This window comes from Castor canadensis, chromosome 13 (assembly GCF_047511655.1).
Source record: "Castor canadensis chromosome 13, mCasCan1.hap1v2, whole genome shotgun sequence".
Classification (NCBI taxonomy): Eukaryota; Metazoa; Chordata; class Mammalia; order Rodentia; family Castoridae; genus Castor; species Castor canadensis.
Genome location: NC_133398.1, coordinates 4,783,888 through 4,804,095, shown reverse-complemented (window position 1 = coordinate 4,804,095; position 20,208 = coordinate 4,783,888). Strand labels below are relative to the sequence as shown.

The 20,208-nt window shown below is 54.0% G+C and overlaps 1 protein-coding gene across 8 annotated transcripts in view; it reads left to right on the top strand.

Annotated features, from left to right (window-relative positions):
• Ntng2 (netrin G2) overlaps positions 1 to 20,208 on the top strand; it is a 64,762-nt gene that overhangs the window by 22,056 nt on the left and 22,498 nt on the right. For all 8 annotated transcript variants that reach the window (XM_074052947.1, XM_074052946.1, XM_074052945.1 and 5 more), the window contains one exon: positions 3,853 to 4,496. In XM_074052947.1, the coding sequence (XP_073909048.1) occupies positions 3,853 to 4,496 (644 nt within the window). The remainder of the gene's footprint in view (positions 1 to 3,852; positions 4,497 to 20,208) is intronic.

The following is a 20,208-nucleotide window of genomic DNA, read 5'->3' as shown; positions in this document are numbered from 1 at the left end:
CAAGTCACCAAACCCTACTCATGTCCACAGACAACAACTTGTATTTTTGTCCCAACACATGTTTGGTTTTCAAGCCCAGTCGGGATGAAGTTGTTCACTCCTCTTTCTGAGACTTCATTTTATTCTGGTGGCCACCCTGCGCAGGCTCTTTGGTTAGGGACCCAGAGGCTTCCCATGGACACGGTTACCTCTGCTCTGCTAACAATTCACTTTCCCATTCAGTGATGGCTTTTGCCTGCATCTTGTCCATAGCATTTACCACCTGGCCTCTGATTCCAACTGTACTCTTCGCCCAGAAGATAACAGAAAAGCAAAGCATTTAAGAGAGCAAGGTTTGAAGAGTGGCATAAAATGTTTTTTCACAGGTGTGGGGAAATGTACTTCTTGTCTTTTCAGGAGACCTGTCCCCAGCTGCACCTGCCTGGGTTCCAGGTGACTTGCCTTTGTGTGTGAAGACAGGAGAACTGCAGATATGATAGACGTGCTTTCCGCAAGGTGGCTCCATGAGGTCTAGGGGAAGTGGTGTGGGACTGGCGTGTGCTCAGAGTCCCATCTGGAAAGTGGGCATAGTAGTAACGCCTGGCCCCGGGCAGGCTGCTGGGAGGGTGCAGAGAGGAATGGTACCCAAGCACCCAGACCAGCCCTGGTGCATGGACACGATGAGTGATCTCATGACTGCTCTTCTGAGGCAGCCCGTCATAGAGTGCCCGGCTTCCCCATGACCCAGTGGGCCTAGCCTCTGTCTCCCTCTCTCAGAAGGTTGCTGTGGACTAGTGTGCGTGATACTGCTGTGTTAAAACAAGTGCTACCTTTTTCTAGGTATTTCTTACACATTGTCTGACATGACATTGTATGGAGAAAGCGAAGCTCAGACACGTAAAGTGACTTCCTCAAGGTCACACAGCCTCCAAGGACGGAGCTCAGGGCTTTCAGATCCCCGAGCCATTTCCCTCAACGGTTCTAGACTCAAACAGGGGGCCCAACCCAGGACCTGGGATTCCACGGACCCCTGGAAATTGTATGGAAAATGTAGTGAGTGAGTATATTGTTCTAGAGAAAATTCCAAGGCTTCTAATCAGGGACTTTTTGTTTATTTATTTATTTATTTATTTGGTACTATTCATGAAATGGTTACAGAAGCAGCAACTGCTTTCGATAGTCTCAAAGGTTGGCTTTGGTGCCATCCTAAAAGGTTAGAAGTGGTTCTGAAATGTCCCTAACTTTTGCTGCCTATGTCAGGCCATTTTATTTTGTCTTTTTCATGACCAGTTAATTTGATCTCCTGGAGTCAGTGGAAATGTGCAGACCCAGAAGGCTGGTGAAGGCCACTTCTCTCTCATTCACTGTCCTTGCTGTAGCACTGAGCGGGGAGGGGAATGGACCAGGCTTCATTCCCAGCTCAGTCCTTGGAATTCTTCCTAGTGAAGGATAGAAAGAAAGGCAGAGTGTGCGCAAATGCAGCATTCGGAAAAGATGGTCACTTCAGCATGGATGCACACCCCAGGCCCCTGAATACTTAAATTCCAAGGCTTTGGGGAGGAGGGGCAGAAGGAAGAAGAGAAATAGTGGAGGGGGGAAGGAAGGGGAAGAGAGAGAGAGTGAGTGAGAGTGAGTCTGCGCTGGCCAGGGCTGGGACTTACTTACTGTGCTCTTGGTTGGCGAAGTCCGCTCTGCAGCAGGCGTGGGGCTGGTAAACACACAGGCTGATTCATTAGTTTCTAACCATCTGCTTCCTGGGGCCGGGGCGGGGGCCAGCAGGCTCTGCAGGTTGGGGTGGCACGTTGTCGGTAGCTAGGTTGGAGCCCTGTCCCCTGGCAGAGTTGGCTGTGTCAGTCTTGCCAGGGACACACAGCAGGAGCAGTTGGGGCCCTATGTCCCCCCATCTCACCCCAGGAACCACCAGAAGGCTGGGCACTGAAAGAGGGAACAGAGAAAGTTGAGGTGTGGGTGACTCACAGCAATTGAGAGTTGACAGACATATTGAAGTAGGTTAATATTGGTGTCACTTCCGAGGAACAGGCACAGCTTCAGCACTGGGCTCTCAGGAGCTTTCTGGATAGGCGAGGCAGTGCGATACCACCTGGTACCAGGGTACGGAGAAACCAGTTGGGGGAGGGGGTGGAAAACCCAGGCCTGTCCTCAAACCCTCTTCCTGCTTGGCTCACCTGGGATGAGGCTGCTGTAAAAAATACCACAGCCTGGGTGGCTTCAGCGGTGACACTTGTGGTCTCACAGTCCTGCAGGCTAGAAGTCCAAGATCAAGGTGTTGGCAGCACTGGGTTCTCCTGAGACCTCTCTCCTTGGCTCGTAGGTGGCTGCCTTCTCCCTGTGTCCTCACATGGCCTTTCTTCTGCGCGAGCGCGCCTGGCCTTCTGTGTGGGCAACTTTCCTCTTCTTTTAAGGACTGGGGCCCAGCTGAGAGCCTCATGGGCCTCTCGTCTCTTTCTAGACTCTGTCTCTAAATACAGCCACACTCTGAGGTGCTGAGGGTTAGGATGTCAACATGTGAATTCGAGGGGTTAAATTCTGCCCCTAACAAGGCACGGGTGAAGTAGATAGGAGAAGGAAAGAGAGGGCCCTCAGTCTGGGTGCAAACTGTCCCCCACCCCCAGAGGCCAGGCTCGGGGACTCAGAATGTCTGCCTCTCAGAGGCACAACCAGAGCTCATTCTGCTCTCCCAGCCCCCCAGCCCCCTCCAGCCCCCCGGCTCAGAGTGCCCTTCCTACTGCCAGGGCAGAGAGTCTAGGGTTGGGGAGCGACCTTTCAGCTAACTCCTGCCTCCTCTAGCCCAGCAGCCTGCCTCCTTCAAGTCACCCAGGCCCGGGTCTGCACAGGGCCGTGCAGCTGCTCTCTATATGATGCAGAAGCATAGGAGGGGTGTGACCTGCTCAGAGTCACCAGCAAGAGTGTGAGGAAGGTCCTCCACCTGTCATGGTGAATGTGAGCTTGCCAGCGGGACAGGTACCACTGAGGCTGTGCAGGGAAGGAGGTGGAGGAGGATGAGAGAGGGAAGGGGAAGAGAGGGAGGAGCGGGTTCGTCTTTACAAACACCTCCTGCTCTCCAGAAGGCCTGGGCCAATCCTACCTTCCCTGGGCCTCAGTTTCCCCATCTGCTTAGTGACGTACTGGATTCAAGGATAAGCCCCTCACATCCTGACATTTGCAGGCCCAGGCCAGGTAGAGTGGACCATGGCACCACAGGGTACCAAGGACAGAACTATTTTGGTCAAAGAAGGTTTTGTTGGATCCCACCTTGCCTTGGTGAACCCCAGGCCAGCACTGCCTACTGAGGGACCCTGTCCTCTACTGCAGAGGATCAAAACCTCTGGCTGCAGGCTAACTGCCGCGTGGCTGGCAGGAGAGGCGGTCATGCATCCACAACCCCGAGGGGGCCCGAATGACTCATTTGAGAGCAAGAAGTTTTTAACTCAGATCCAAAGCCATTTTGTCTCTGAGCAATCCAGACAGCTGAAATATTCATCAAAAGGCCCGTGAGTGGTCTGGGGCGCCAGTGTGGTTGTTAGTGACGGGGATTTGTTGTTTTGTAAATTAATAGACTTTATTATTTAGAGCAGTTGTAGGTTTACAGGAAATTGAGTAGATAGCACACAGTTCCTAGCACCCCCGTCTTTTGGGCCCCTGCACAGTCTCCCATCTTGTAATATTATTGGAAACCTGGCATTGGTGATGACAGAGCTTTGCGGATGCCTGGACCTGGGACCCAGTGACAACCGGGCAGAAGGCTGGGCACAAGGCAAGGGCCAGCCAGGCAGTGGCTCCCCAGCTCCTCCCAAGCAGCCAGGGCCCACCCTCCCTCTCCCTCTCCCTCTCCCTCTCCCTCTCCCTCTGCAGGAGAATCCTTATCTGTGCAGCAACGAGTGTGACGCCTCCAACCCAGACCTGGCCCACCCGCCCCGGCTCATGTTCGACAGGGAGGACGAGGGACTGGCCACCTACTGGCAGAGCATCACTTGGAGCCGCTACCCGAGCCCCCTGGAAGCCAATATCACCCTGTCTTGGAACAAGAGCGTGGAGCTGACCGACGACGTGGTGATGACCTTCGAGTACGGCCGGCCCACCGTCATGGTCCTCGAGAAGTCCCTGGACAACGGGCGCACATGGCAGCCGTACCAGTTCTACGCGGAGGACTGCATGGAGGCCTTCGGCATGTCCGCCCGCCGGGCCCGCGACATGTCGTCGTCCAGCGCCCACCGCGTGCTGTGCACCGAGGAGTACTCGCGCTGGGCCGGCTCCAAGAAGGAGAAGCACGTGCGCTTCGAGGTGCGCGACCGCTTCGCCATCTTCGCCGGCCCCGACCTGCGCAACATGGACAACCTGTACACGCGGCTGGAGAGCGCCAAGGGCCTCAAGGACTTCTTCACCCTCACCGACCTGCGCATGCGCCTGCTGCGCCCCGCGCTGGGCGGCACCTACGTGCAGCGCGAGAACCTCTACAAGTACTTCTATGCCATCTCCAACATCGAGGTCATCGGCAGGTAAGCCTCAGGGGGCAGGGCGAGTGACCCGGGGCCGGCATGCCGCCTGCTACCTGGAACATGACCGAGCTCTGAGGGTGTTATTACCTGGCACCTGGATGTCACCTGGTAACCTGGCATGTCACTTGGGTCTGATTCCTTGGATGTCACCTGGTTCCCGGGGAACATTATTTGTTACTAAGGTCGGGCTTACCTGGTTCCTGAGATGTTATCTGGTACCTGGAATGTTACCTGGTTCCTAGCTGTCACCTGGTTCGGGGGATGTCACCTTCTGGGCTGTGCAGGCAAGTTGCCTGGGCTTTTCAATGGAGCAGGTGCTTGTGTAGATGATAAGTGTCCTCCTTAGGGTCTAGGAAGTTTGGAGGGCATGAGTGGGCAGGGCTAGGCTAAAGTGTGGTGTTCCTGTACAGGGATGTCTGTCACTGTCCAGTGACCGAGAAGGCTATTGTGTCCAGGGCTCCTCAAGACCACCCTCAGCTCAAAGATTCACTAGAAAGACTCACGACTCAGTTACAGTTTATTACAACAAAAGAATGCAGACTGAAAGCAAACATGGGACAGGGATCCAGAGACATCAAGGTCAAGCTTCCTGTTGTCCCCTCTCAGAGGAAGTGTGCAAGCAGCACTTACTCTTCTAGCAGGGATATATGACAACAGGTGTGGGGTACCCTCGCCAGGGACACTCGCCTGAGCCTCAGTGTCCAGGCTCTTATTGGGAGCTGATCACAAAGGTGTGACTGGGTGCTTATGAGGTTGACTTTAGTCTCAACCCTCCAGAGGTCAAGCTGATGCTACCTGACTCCAGACCCCACCATGAATCATATCATCAGCATAGGCTCTGCAGTGTGACCCAAGTCCCCAGGTGAACACAGACTCTTATCAGCCAGGATGCTCTATGGACTCAGAGATTACAGGTCACCTGCCAGGAGCTGGGCCAGAGTTGAATTTTTCTTGGGAACAGGAAGGGTGTAGGTGACCCAGACCTGCTGAGTTAATCCTTGACTGCACCATTCTAGAGAAGACTGTTTTGAGGGCATTTTGGGGGAGGCAAGAGACCGTAATGGGAGGTAAAAACAATTGGTTCTCAGGAACTGTCTAGACAGCGGCTACCTAGCTGGTTCCACGCTGTTCTGGTCATGGGTTTATACTGTGCTGATCTGTAGGGACAAAGACCTCATCCCTGAGCCATCTGCGGAATGGAAGCGCTAATTCTCCTCCCTCATTGGATGGTGGTGGTGGGTAAAGGAGTTGAAGTTGATGAAGCACTCAGAGTGGGGTTTGCATGTAGTATGTGCTAAAACAGTAACAACAACAACAAAGTGCTGAAAAAATATATACAATATATACTTGTCAAAGCAATGACACAGAGGGATGGGCAGAATTGAGACCTATGGGTGTTGGGACAGAACTGGAAGACAACTTCCACACACAGGCTACCGGCAGGAGCTGCACCCATGCCCTGGGTCTCTTCACAGCAGGGTGTAAATGCTGCATGAACGTGTAAGTCTTAAGAAGCGGAAGCAGCAATTTGCTGCACGATGTGTATAATATGCACCTATTCTTGTGAAATATATGATGTGTCCGAGTGTATAATTTCTGCATCTTGACCAGGCATCAGGAAGAGAGTAGAGGTGCAGGAGCAGCCTTGGGGTATAGGGAAAGCTGGAAGTCCACTCGCTTTCCCGCTCACTCACTCCCCCATTGGCTGCTGTGATGCCCACCAAGCGTGGTGGGCAGGGCCCGTGTGGCGCTCTGGTTTTCAGCCTGTATCTGCATCATAGTTCAGTTCGACAGCATGTGTGGATTCTGTGTGGACGAAGGCAAAGGCAAGTGGTTCAGGAGGTAGAGTCAGGTGCAAGGCTGGCATAGAGAGTGAAGCAGGTACACACTTGGGGCCCATGGCTTGGACACTTGTCATTTTTCATTTCTCCCAACTAGAACAGGAGATTTAAAATCAGGAATATTCTGGAAGCTACCTGATGTAGGAGCACCATAAGCTTTGGGTGACAGGTCACCTCTGTGACCTTGCCCTTGAGATGCAATTGTCTGGTTGGCACAAGGCCCACTCTCCCCACAACGCTGCAGTCCCACCTGGTATGGCAGCTCAGGGATGGGAACTGAGTCTCCAGACCATACCAGGATCCTGGCGTGTCTCAGTCTGCTGCAGTGGACCCTGACATCCACAGTGTGTCCCAGGGCCCGCCTTACACTGCATCAGTGACATCTTGGCCAGTTGTGGGGTTCAGGCTGGGGAGGTAACAGTCAGAGCCTTCTGATGCACTTTAGGCCACAGTAGGTGACAGTCATCTCTCTGGCGTCCTGGGGTTCAAGCCCCATTCCTGTGAACCCCTTTCCAGGTTTCAGTTTTCCATCTGTGACAACACTGGGGCCACCTGGAGCACACATCTCCCTGACAAAGTGGCAGGGAGGTCCCTGCTGGTGGCCCTACGTCCCCCTTGGCACCCAGCCTCTGTGGGCATGGAGGCAAAAGTACGGCAATTGATTCAGAGACAGAGCGAGTACCCTTCAGGAGGCTGGTTGGCAGGAAAGTGGCAGCTTGATTATTGATTAATTATATCTGGTTAGATGGCCCCACAAAGGGCTGTGACTTCCTCCCCTTCCTTCTTCGGGGTTCCTCATGTAGGAAAGCCTGGCTGTGCCAAGGAGCCAGAGAGGCCCAGAAAGGCAAGGCCCAGTGGCAAAGGCAAGAATGGGGTCCAACAGAAAAGGTCCGGAAGCTCCTGAGTGGGCACTGGGGGGCCCTTGGCATTCTCAGTTTCTGGGATTCCTTTAGACTTACATGGTGTGTGGTGCCTCCAACTGTGGCCTGCTAACCATAGCAGCAAAAATTTACTGAGCATTTGCTACCGTGTTAAGAGCGCTTGTGCACTTCCTGTTTAATCACTAGTTATTTAATTCCCCAGTGGTTATTGGGGGCATAAGATCCCATGAGTCCAGGAAGTAGCATTGAGCAAGCCAGACCTGATCTCTACTCTCTGGAGCTTTCTTTACAAGGCTAGTGCTCCCTCAACCTCAGACAAGGAAACACACAGCTAAACTAAAAGACAGACAGCCAAGACCCAAACCTGGGCATGTCCAAGGTCAAACATGTCTCCATGCTGAGCTATGTACAGACTCCTCAGTTCTAGTTGGTCACAGCTCTGACTCCGCCCCTCTTGTGCTCAAGTAGTGTGCATGATGGGACAGTGTCCCTGGCTTTCCCTCCCAAATCCAAAGGCCTTTGGTTCCCTGGTGTGGCTCCTTGCTCTGGCACATGTGTCCGCTGTTGCAACTCCAAGGGGGACCCAGATGGCAGGGGGAGCAGGAGGCGGTGGGTAGAGGAACCTGGCTGCTGGCAGGGAGGTGGTCAGAACAGCTGGAAAGCCCAGGGCCCTGGGGAAAGAGGAACCAGTACAAATGAGGGCAAGAGGACTGGAAGGGAGGTGGGAGACAGAGCTACAGCCCCATGGGGTGGTGGGGGGAGTGGGGAAGCAGGCTGATGGCACAGAGTGAAACACAGCTACCTTGGAGCCCCCTGTGGGTCCTATCCCAAGGCCCATTCCTGGAAGGCAGGAAGGGACAGAGCTATTTTCTCCATCTGCAAGACAAGGAGCTCAGATGTGAAGCCAGGAGTAACTGGCTTTAATCTATGCTGAGAATCTGGGGTAACATCGAGATTGGAGGAGGAATGAGGTCACCCCTGCACAGTACTGGAGCAGGCACAGAGCCCCTTCCCCAGCACAGTGGTTAGGAGCAGTGAGCCCCAAAGCACACTCAGCATCACACAGAGAAGCCTTGGAAGCCCAGACACCCCTTCCATGCCATGTAAAACTTTGAGCTGGTAGGATCCAGGGGAGGTCCAGCTCTTTGCGTGAGCTGGAGAGGTGGGAATCACTGATAGATTAGCGCATGGTTTGTAAGCTGTCTGAGCCTCAGTTTCCCCATTTGCAAAATGGAGAAACAGTTCTGACCTCACCAGCTTGTTGTGATGATCCAACGAAAAGACTGACTGATAGAGCTTATCACATTGTCCCCTCCTCAGCTTAGATGGCAGGAGAGGTGAGGAGAGAGGCCTAGGGCAGGGCTGCTGGTGGAAGAAGCAGTGACCACACCCACCACACGTACTGGTGCTTAGAAAAGACACGTGGAAAGCTGCTTTCGGGAGCTAGTGGGGTTTACAGGGCTGAATGTGCACAGGGCCTGGGAAGATGTAGGAGCCACGTAGACTAGCAGAAGCAACAGGGAAGAGGGAGCTCTGGGGGAGGGAGAGAGCGGGCCCCTCTCAGGCCAGCAGACTGGAGATTGTTGCATGGGGAGGCACACAGCAGATCCCCAGGGGAAATCTCTTGTTTTTTAAGAGATCGGCACCTCCCTCAAATTCCCCTGTAGCCCAGGGTGGCTCACGAGCTGCCAGCGCTCCTCTCTGCTTAGAAAGTTTCAGGGTCTCCTTGCAGCAGGCCCAGCAGCCATGTCCCTCTGTCTGCTAGGCTCACAGCAGGCTGACATGTTGGCAGCTGTACACTCTGCCTCTGGGTGTCAAAGATAAGGGGGATGCCCTACATTCCCTGGCCCGGTGTGGCCCCAGAGGTAAATTGCTCTGCTCAGAAAACTCTTGGAGGTGTCAGGCCTTTGCCAGACAGGGACGGGAAGGGAGTGAGCACCCCTCCTCAAGGGGTGGGGGGGGCGGGTAAGTGTTTGCAGGAAACGATGGAGAGAGACTTGGGAGCTATTCTGTTCAGCAATAATAAATAAGGATCAGAGAGCAGGGACATGCCCACCGTTGCTTTGCCTCATGTTGTGGGCCAGGCGTTGCTTTCCCTCTTTTGCCCAGGAGAGGCCTCAGCCCCCCAAGAGGGAGGAGACCTGCCAGATCTCAGAAGCCACACTGGGCCTGGGGACAGATCTGACTCCTGGGTTCTGGCTGCTCACCATGGGGCCCTGGGCCACCCCCACCTGGTTTCCCCTCCTTTGCCCCCTCCCCCTCCATAGCCCCCTTATCTTCCTCCATGAATGTCCTGTTCCTATTGATTGCCTGGTAACTGGAGATGGATGGAGCACAGGATGAGAATAGAAACAGCGGAGGGACAAAGCCTCCAAGAAGGACAGGCAGGGTGAGGGGACGTGTTGAGAGAAGACATCACACAACTGATGTCTCTCCACCAGACCCCTCGAGTTTCCCCTAACTGCATCACAGGATATTATTCCGCTGGATCAACTCCTTGTTACTCTGAGATCCCTGCAGGAGGCTGGGAAAGGTGGCGCTGCCCCTCAGCAATACTGAGCAGGTCTCCATCCAGGTGGCCTCCCAAGTCCTTTCTAGACATTTCCTCATGGAGTCCTAACCCGTGAGGATCATTGTCCCCATTACACAGAGGGGGACACTGAGGTCTCTTACCAGAACAGAAAATCCTAAGTGTTGTCAAAGATGTGGAGAGGTTTGTGCATTGTGGGTGGGGACGTAAAACTACACAGCCACTGTGCTGTTGTTCCTGAAGAAGCCAAGTGAATACAGAATTATCGTATAACCCAGCAATTCCACTTCTAGGATAGTGGAAAGCAAGGACCTGAACAGATATTTGTATATACACGTCCATAGCAGCATCGTTCAAAAAAGGCAACAGGTGGAAGCAACCCCAGGTGTGCACTGACGAATGAACAGATAAACACAATATGCTCTATACATACAGAGGAGTATTGTTCACTCCTATGGAGGGAGATGCCAGGCGTGGTGGTACACACTTGTAATCCCACCACTCGGGAGACAGAGGCAGGAGGATCATGAATTCGAGGTCAGCCCCAACTCCATAGCAAGACCCTGTCTCAAAAAAACCGAGGTATGGGATTGTAGCTCAGTGGTAGAGCACTTGTCTAGCTTGTGCGAGGCCTTGGGTTCCATCCATAGCAAAGACAAACAAATACTAAAGGAAGGAGTGTCCAGCACATGCGAGGACGTGGATGAGCCTTAAGACATTATGCTCAGTGACAGAAGTCAGTCACAAAGACAAACACCAACTGAATCCACTCTTGAGAGGTCTCTGGGATTGTCCAGTTCATAGAGACAGAGTAAAATGGGGGTGACAGGCTGGGGGTGGAGCAATGGGGAGTTAGTGTGTAAGGGGGACAGAGTTTCGGTCTGGGATGACAGAGAATCCTGGAATGGATGGCAATGCTGTGTTCACTACACTGTGAATGCTTTTAATGGCGCCAAACTGTGCGCTTTAAATCCTGTTGTCATATAATTTTCCATACTAAAAGCAGAAGAAATGGATGGATGGAAGGATGGATGGATGGATGGATGGATGTCCAGGGATAAATCCTGGGCCAAGTGTAACCCTGGGCGAGTGACCTAACCTGTAAGTGCTTCCTTAAACCAGGAGGTCCCTGCAGAGCTGCAGGCCCCGGGAGCAGGTGTGAGCACCGGCTGTCATCAGTAGAAAGCCCAGGTTGCAGGGAGCCTGGACGGCCTCCTACCAGTGCCTGTGCACTCTTAGGAGGGTGGAGGGTCCCTGGACTCCCAGTCAGCTGGTGGGAGGGCCAGGTTCTAACTTACCCTCAACGGGGCGTGGGACCCTCACAAGCTTAGACAGCTCCTGGAAAGGCCGTTTTGTGTTCTGCTTTTTTGGTTGTACTGAGGTTTGAACTCAGGGCCTTGTAAACCACTTCCGCCAGTCCTTTTGCTTTTAGTTTGATTTTGAGCTAGAGTCTCAAGCTTGTGCCTGGGTCAGTCTTGGGCCAAGATCCTCCTACCTCTGCCTCACAAGTAGCTGCAATTACAGGCATACACCACCACACCCGGCTTGTTTCCTTTTTTTTAACCAAACCTAATGTGTCCAGTTTTGGAAATGGAGACTTGATTAGGCTCTATCATTTGCTTTTAACTGACCCACCAAGTCTCCTGAACTATTGCTTCCACCAAAAAGACCCCATCTGCTAAGAATTGGGGTAGGCTGGGCTGAGGCAGGGGAAGGTCCACTGCAAAGTGTGGTGGGGCCTTAGGGACTGGGAGACTCCTTCAGGGCCCTGGCTCTGCTCACCCTCCAGGCGTGGCCCACCCTCTGCAGAGGGACAGGAGGGGAACTTGGGATTTATCCAGGGAGTCCTGTAGGTGCTCTAAGGATGGAGGCTCATACCAGGCCCATGAGACAGTCTCTCCCAGGGAGATGTGTATGTATCCTGGTCACTGTGTCCGCACATTGAGCGGCTGTCACAAGCCACAACTGGATGGGCTTGAGACAACTTTCTCATCCCGCACTTCTGGAGGTCCCAAGTCTGAAATCGATGCCGAGGGCCCACAGGAGGTGCCAACTTTGGTGTTCTCTCCTTGTCCATGCATCACTATCCTCTGCCTTCTCCTGGCTCTCCTCTCTGTGCCTCAGTTTCAGTGGGCATCTCCCTGCATCCCTTCTTCTTATGAGGACACCAGTCATACTGGATTCAGGACTGAGCTACTCCTCTCGATGGCTTTAGTTTAATGTAGATCTTAATCAGAAACCTAAAGACCTTATTTACAAAAAGGTCTTAACATTGGAGCAGGCCTCCAATATTTTGGGGGGAAGGGACCCCATTCAACTAAAAACAGGCACCTACGATATGCTGAAGACAGCCAGGTGCCAGGTTCCAACAGCTTCAAGAGGCTGACACTCCAGAAGGGAGAGTGTAGAATAAAAAGCCAAATAACCACAGGACTGGAACCAAACCAAGGGTAGCATGGGGCTGGAGCTTGGACCACTCTGAGACCAGAATCTAGGTGGCCAGGGAAGGCCATCCCAGGAGCAGCTTCAAAGATGAAGGGGTCATTTCCAGCAGGGGGACAGCAGGTCCAAAGGCCCCACTGCAGACAGGCATGAGGGGCCTCTTAAAACTGAACGGGACCTGACTTTGGTTGTTGTTATGCCAGAGGATGAGAGGGGCGTGCGCAAGACCCAGGCGTGCCCGCCCTGCAGCTGTGGGAGGAGTTGGTTCTCTTGGAGGTTTGGTGGAAAGCGTTGCCCAGCTGGCCATAGGCAGGGAGGAGGCACCAGGTGACTTTGATGTGTGGGAAGCTGGGGACCTGGAAGGTCTTTCCAAGTCCCTCACAGCCCTAACCTGGCTCTGACAATGGATAGGGCAGTGTGGGTTACCTGGATGGCTGGTGGGGCCAGAGGACAGAGGCCTAAAGGGGACTTTCCAGGTCTCTGGCTTTTGTTGCTAAAGGGTGGAGATTTTATGTGGTTAAAAGGGAGTCACCAGAGGAAGAAGTTTATGGAGGGAGTTTTTTAGAAATAATTTTTTATTTTATTTCTATACCATGAAAGAGTGAAGACCTTTTTGGGGTGCAGGTCTATGAATTTTAACATGTATATAGGTTCATGGAACTGCTACCTGGATCCAGAGCAGTCCCCAAGGAACTCCCTCAAGCCTTCCTTTGTAGGCGTGCTGCCCTCCTTCTGCATACCTGGAAACCCCTAGCCTGCTCTGCCACTACGGTGTTGTCCTGTTGAAAATGTCCTGTGAGTGGAAGCATCCAGCACGTGACTGGCTTCTGTCACTCAGCACAATGTCTTGAGGGTCTTGCATTGAGGCCTGCTTGGCTCATTGCTGTTCACTGCCACACAGCATTCCTTGGTGGATGGGCAAACCACAGGTTGCTTATCCATTCCCGCTGGAAGGTCTCACAGTGGTTTTGGGTTTAGGATGATTATAGATGCAGGTGCTATGAATGTTCTTATAAAGGTTTGGTGATGATTCTAAGTTTTCTACCCAGGTGTGGAAATCCTTATAGTAAGGATTCATTCACCTTTCTAGAAACCATGAAGCCATTTCACAGATGGCTACACACTCAGAAAGCCATTCTATTTTGGATCTGCTCGTGTGAGATGCCTTAAAGGCATTGGAGCACTGGGACATCCAGGTGTGAAGTGCTAGGAGACTGGGCAAGGGGAGTCCTGGGCTAAGGGGTGCCTGAGGTCATGGGGCAGGGAGACCTGGGCAAGAGAGGAGACAGGGAAGTGCCCAGCAGGTGCAGGCTGAGAGTTTGCCTGAAGGAGTTGGATGGAGAAGGCAGGACACAGCGGCCAGGAGGCAGCAAGGGAATTCCTGGGAGGTGCTCCAAGCCAACAGCCAGGGTGGAGGGGCGGCTTCCAGGGGGAGTGGAGGGGCCCAGACCAAGGACACCAGGGTGGGTTTATGGATTTAGTAACATGGAGCTCAAGGTAACTATGGGAGCAGATTTGGGAGTGAAGGCTATCTTGGGGATTCAGCGATGAATACAAAAAGTTTTTAAAGACTGAATAAGGTGAGAATGAGGGGCATAGACAAATTTGGCTCTGGAGAGGAGCAGGACACTGGAGAACGGGGAGATGAGAGAGTTTGTTCTCAGAAGATGGGGACAATCCAGAACTGGGGGTGCACGTGTGGGGGGGGCACATAGCAGGGAAGCTCTGGAGAGAACAACGGGGATGGGATGGAGCACGTGAGCAGGAAGGGTCCCTTGCTGTGACGCGTGAGAGGAAAGGCAGACTGGTTCCATATTTAGGTCAGAATCCCCACTTCTAGCACCTTCTGGAGGCTCCACATCCATCCTGGCAACCGCGGGAGCCTGTTCTTGCAGCTCACAGATGCCAAGGGCAACGCGTGCTGGATTCCAACTCTCTTTGTCTGCTGTCTTATGGTTCAGGGCAAGTCTCTGCAATTTTCACCAGCCTCAGTTTCCCCACTTGTAAAATGGGACACTGCTACTGTGAGGCTTATCTGACAACTTGCAGGTTAGCACAAGGCCTGACCCATGGACACCTGCAGTATTTTGTCACCTGAACAGTCTCAATTTCCTGCGTGTGGCACTTGCTTGGCGCCAAGCTGGATCTTAAGGAAGTCTCACTTAATGCCCACCCCCTTCGTTAGTCAGCAGATGTGAAGAAAAGCGAGGTTCATTTTAATGTTAGACATAGCCCAAATGACCTACTGCTGCTGGCAGATCAAGGAGTGGAGCCCTGCCCCGCTCAGCTGTCCTGGGCCCGGCCCCAGCCTGTGACTGATGTGGCCTTATCAGCCTAATTGGAGCCTGGGGAGGGGCTGGAGAGGGTCAGTCAGATGGGGAGGAGGAAGACTGATTGTCACCCCCTGCTCTTGCCTCCTACCCCTCGGCTGGACTGCTGCCCCCACCTCCCAACAGAGGGGACTGGGGTGGGTCGTTCTGAAGCCTGGCTGGCAGGTTGACAGCTGCATCTGGTATATTTTAGATTCATAGATGCTCAATGCTCCCTGAAGTGTAACACACACACACACACACACGTACACACGCGCACACCCGAGTACCACTACCCCAGCCCTGGCCTCAGCCTCATGCATGAAAGCACATACACAAGAGCAAGTTCACGCACTCCTCGCTCATACACTGCACCATGCACTCTGCTCCCAGGTGCTGACCCAGAAGGACGGCGACCTCAGCAGGGTCAGCGGGGGCCTTGGCCTTGGGGACTCTCTGGGCTTCCGTCCCGTTCTGAACTGCCCACTACCTTCAGCATCCTGAGACCTCTTCCCACTCCATGGGGAAATGCTCCTCTCTGGGCTCTTTGCCATCCTCCATCTCTTCCTCTCGGCCTGAGCATGTGGACCCCCATCTGCCCCCCCAGGCCCCCAGCAGAGAGGCAGTAGGGCGCCAGGGTTTTGTTCAGGAGGTGACTGCCCTCTGCCCCTCCTGATGTCTTGTTCCCAGACACAAACTCAGTCACACCACTTCTCTGCACATTTCTCTCCAGTGGCTTCCTGGGGACCTTAGAATCTGTCCCCTCTGTAACTTGGCTTATGTGGACCGCACACTTCCCCACTCTCCTCCCTCTGTAGCCTGGTTCCGAGTCCTGGAAGATCAGCGGTCCTGCAAGCTGGATCCTCAACCTTGCCTGTGTCTGTTCCTTCTGTCCAGCTCTCATCCTCGCTTAGGGCTCGGCTCAGAGAGCACCTCTCTGGGGCTCCTGGAGGCTGTGCAGCCCTTCCCCCGCCACATCCCCTTTTCCAGCCTTGGGGGTGCACGGCAGTCCCAATGCAATGTCATAGCTACCATAACTATGCACGTGCACGTCTGCCCACCCCAAGTAGACTGTGAGCTCCGAGGCACAGGGACCAGGTCAGGCTTGTTCACACTATAGCACTATATGCAGCAACCAGGAGGGTGGTGTGTGCCACTCGCTCGATCACTCACTCGCTCACTCACACAGCAGTCTCTCATTTCCTGCAACTCTCCCAGGGAAGAAAAAGACTGGAAAATAGGAGGAGGCTGGGCACAATGGCTCACACTGTAATCCCAGCTCCTTGGCAGGTGGAGATTGGGAGGATCAAGGTTCAAGGTCAGCTTGGGCAAAAACTCAATCAATGAGCCAGTCTTGGTGTCACACACCTGTGATTCCAGCTACAAGGGAGGCCTTAGGAAGAAGGGTAGTGGTCCAGACTGGCCCCAGGCAAAAGAGACCTTACCTGAAAATTAGCTAAAGCAAAAAGGACTGGGGCATGACTTGAGTGGTAGAGAGCCTGTGTAGCAAGTGTGGGACCCTGAATTCAACCTCCAGTACAGAGAGAGAGAGAGAGAGAGAGAGAGAGAGAGAGAGAGAGAGAGAGGGAGGGAGGGAGGGAGAGAAGGAAGGAAGGGAGGGAGGGAGGGAAAACAGCTGACTAGGAGGCAGAGAGGCAAGGCCGAGGGACAGGTTCAGCCGCCACCTACCCTTGCACCTGGCACTCAGCTCCTCCTTTTGGCTTCCCGAGTGGGGCATGGGCCTCTTGGGCTTACCACTGGGGCCTGGCCCTTCCTCGGGGTGTTGGGAGTTCTAGCAGGGAGAGCAGGAATCTTGCTTTCATCAGCCAGCATGGCCAGGTGGGGTACCTTTCCAGGGCCTGGTCCTACCCTATGTCACTCTAAGCCACACAGCCATGCCCACCAGCTGCCCTGGCCGCCTCTCCGGACCACTATGGGGGCCTCTGCTTTTGTAATGGGTAATAGGATTTGTCAGTAGACCGACAGAGGTGATGTATGTTAAAGCACTTAATACAAAAGGACTTTGCACAGAAGCCCAAATTTGATTTAGCCGATGAACTCAATTGCTGGCCATCAGTGTTCCAGAAGGAACGGCAGCAGCATTTGTCCCCATTATTATGGCAGAGCCGCTCAGGCGGCCAAGAGCGTCAGGAGCCCCTTCACCTGTGTCATCCCACCCCTCGCTGGGGTCTCAGGGCTTGACTTGTGACCTTTTGACCTGATTGTTCTCAAGTCCTCCAACCTCTGAGAGCCGCTGTCCCTCTAATACCTGCTTCTCCTCAAGGGAGTCCCTTGTCACCAGCTTCTCCTCCCTGTGGTCCCCAGACATTATGTCCTCTGGTCATTTGGTACCTCTGTGGTCAGCTGGCCTCTATTGCTTCTCTTCTTACCATTTCTGGCTTTCATTGCTGGCATCTGTCCACACTGCCCTCCTCCACCTACCAAAAACCTAAGACCTCCAGGCCAGGGGTCAGTGCATTGGAGCCACCATGGAGAAGATTTGGAGGACAGCCCTCAGCCACAGCATCCATGGGCCATGGCCACCCACCGGCTGGAAAGGGACACCCTGGGGCCACCTCTCACAGAGCCCCCAGCCCTGCACATGGTCACATCCTTCCTTCCTGCAGATACATGAGTCCCTTAAGAAGGAGGTGCCCTGGGTGACACCCCCTTGTTCTGCAAAGCCATTCCCTCATGCACCAGCATCTTGGGACAGCACGGGATTTGGTGTTGCTTCCTCATAACCCAGAGGCCTGTGAAGACGTTTTTCTCTACCTGGAAAGAGAAAAATAGTAGTTTTTTATTTAAAGAAATAGTAGCTTTAAAATAGTAGTTTTGCTGCTGACCTTATTCTTCAAGGTGTCAGCCATGAAAGTCCTGCCTCAGTTTGCCTCATATGTGGCGACATGTGCATGGGTGGTCAGATGAGAGCAGGAAGGGGGCAGGTTGTGGTGATCAGTTACTGGGGACCCCAAGGTCCCTAAAGGAGACAGGACTGTCTGTCCCTGCCCCCTACCCGTGCACCCCATTTTAGAGGGATCTCTGTGAATGCTCCAAAGTCCCCATGGGGCTCCACCTTTGAGGGGGAGCATCCCCAGGGTCCCTCCTCCCTGCTCAGCTCCAGCACCATCCCTCATCCCTTGTTCACCCAAACTCCCTGCGGCCTCCATCTTCCCCCCAGGAGTGGATGACATCAGTCTTTCCGCAGCCAGGGCTGACCTACATCCCATGTCTGGGAGCCGCTCCAAACAAACCCCGCACCTCTCACCGGGAGGAGGGGAGGAGGGGAGGGCCCGGCTCACGACTTTCTTGGTGCGCTGGTGCCAGGCCTGCGTCCAGATGGTGTCTCTGCCGGCATCTCCTGAGCACTGCCTGCCCCTCCCTGCTGGGCAGGGCACACTCAGGCCTGGCATGGGCTGATGTCCCTGCTGTCCTTCGTGTGGCTGTCAGACCCCCAACTGGGCCTGCCACAGTTCCTGAAAACTTGGGTTTTCTGGGATGCGCCTTCCCCTGGAGGTGAGCCTGGCACTGGCTGGGAACAGGGGCTCATTAGGGGTTCGTCAATTCCAGAAAAAGGAACAACGTAGCTGAGGAGGCAGCTGTGACCCTCTGTTCCCAGGCAGACAGAAGGGCCATCTTCCTGCAGGCGAGTGGGTGAGCCCCACGTCAGGCCGTGAGGGCCTCAGGGGTGGGAGGAGGACGTGAGTTGGGGTGGCCAGGTGACATACGGATGTCCTGTTAAATTTGAAGTTCAGATAAGAGAGAGCCATTTTTACTATAAGAGTATATCCCAAGTATGTCATGGAATATACTTATACCAACAAAATTATCCCTTGCTTATCTAAAATTCAAATATAACTTGGCATCTTGTATTTGTTTGCCTCTTTTTAAGATGAGCTGTGTTGCCCAGGCTGGCCTTGAACTCTGGAACTCAAGCAATCCTCCTGCCTCAGTCTCCTCTGTAGCTGGGACTATAGCTGTGCACCCCTGCATCCGGCCAGCATCCTGTACTCTTCTTTGCTGAATTTGGCAACCATGGAGGCATAAGGCTTTGTGTGGAAGTGACTTCAAGTGGCCAGTGGATGTGTCCCATTGAAGGGGACCCCTGGGGCCTCAGGCCAGTGGTGTCTGTTTTGGCATCTGTTGGCTTTGGGGGCAGGGTGTTATCAGGACAGTGGAAACGAGGGGTCTGTTCCCTGGAGCTGCCAGGGAAGGCCAGGCTTGGTTTCTGGGAGCCCCAGCACCTGCCCCATCCTTCCTTGTCACTTGTTGGCCAATAGCGTCGGGTGTTGTAGGTGGTGGCTGTGGGGAAGGGGGCTCTGGGTCACAGGCGTCAGACCCATATTCAGCACTTGGAGTGTCTCGGCTCATCTCATCAGGCGGGAACAGCGCTTTCCAGTCTTACTGGCCACTGGCTGGCCCTGACACTGTCACCCACCCGTGATCACACAGCTTTGGAGCAGGCGTCCAAGCCCAACTGTGTGGTCACCACAGGGCATGATGCCCCTGCCCAGCTGTGACGTGGTGACGGTGCCATACTGGATGCTGGCGAGGAGGGATGGGCATGGTCTCTTTCTTCCCTCCTTCCCTCCCCCTCCCTCCCCCCCTTCTTTCTTCCTTCTTTCTTTCCTTCCTTCCTTCCTTGTTTCCTTCCCTCCCTGCCTCCCCCACTTCCTTTTATTCTCTTCTTTCTTCCTTTCTTCCTTCCTCAGGCATTAAGAGCCTACTGTGTGCCAGACAGTGTAGTAGGCACTTAGGGAAGGTCAACAGGGATGAGTATACAGAGGAATTCAGCTAGTCCTTCTGTAACTAAGAGGTCTGGGACCCAGAGCAGTGACTTGTTCAAGGTCAACTAGCAAATCTGCTGCAGGTTTGAACCAGAACCTGGCTGCTGACTCAGCACGTGTGTGTGTGTGTGTGTGTGTGTGTGTGTGTGTGTGTGTGTGTGTGTGAGATGTGTGCATGTACATGTGTGCGTGATAGCGAGTGTGCACACATGTGTGCACGTGTGAGAGTGTGTGTCACGTGTGTGCGTGTGAGACAGCATGAGAGCATGTGTGCACATCCACAGTCCAAAGAGTGGAAGCCCCACGTGGGGTTTGGTGGGGTGGGAGGGGCGGCTGGCCAGCCTCGCTCTGCCCCTGTCGGATGAGCTGAGAAGTGCTGTGCAGAGGACCAGGCGGTCCAGGCCATGGTTTTCAGCTGAGGTCCATTGTTCTCAAGGTCAGATTCAGTAAGTGACTCCTTGGGAAAGTTGACCCCGTGGCTGAAGGGGAGACAGCTCCCCGGGGCACTGCCAGGCCCCTGGGCCACCACGGGGGTCTGGGCTCCGGCAGAGCGGATGTGGGGAGCACAGGAAAGTGGATTCCTTCTTCCCGAGCTGCATTTGCGGCCAAGGCCAGGCCTCAGGATTGCATCCAAGCAACTCCACCCGGGGACCTGGCGAGCTACCGCCTTGACCTGTGGGTCCTGTGTCCTCACCTGTGAAATGGGAGGAGCTCAGCCTTGTGGGTTTGCTCAGGATTTGGGTAGTAGTGCACTGCACCCGTCATGCAGGAGAACTCGTAAATTATTTATGCGTCTGCTTACTTACTGCATTTCCTCTGTGTCCCAGGGGCTTTCTGGAATAGGGAGAGAAATCACAGAAGCGCAGCCTGAGCAGGAGGGAAAAGACGCTTCCATGTCTGGGGGCCTTGTGGGGCGGTTGCA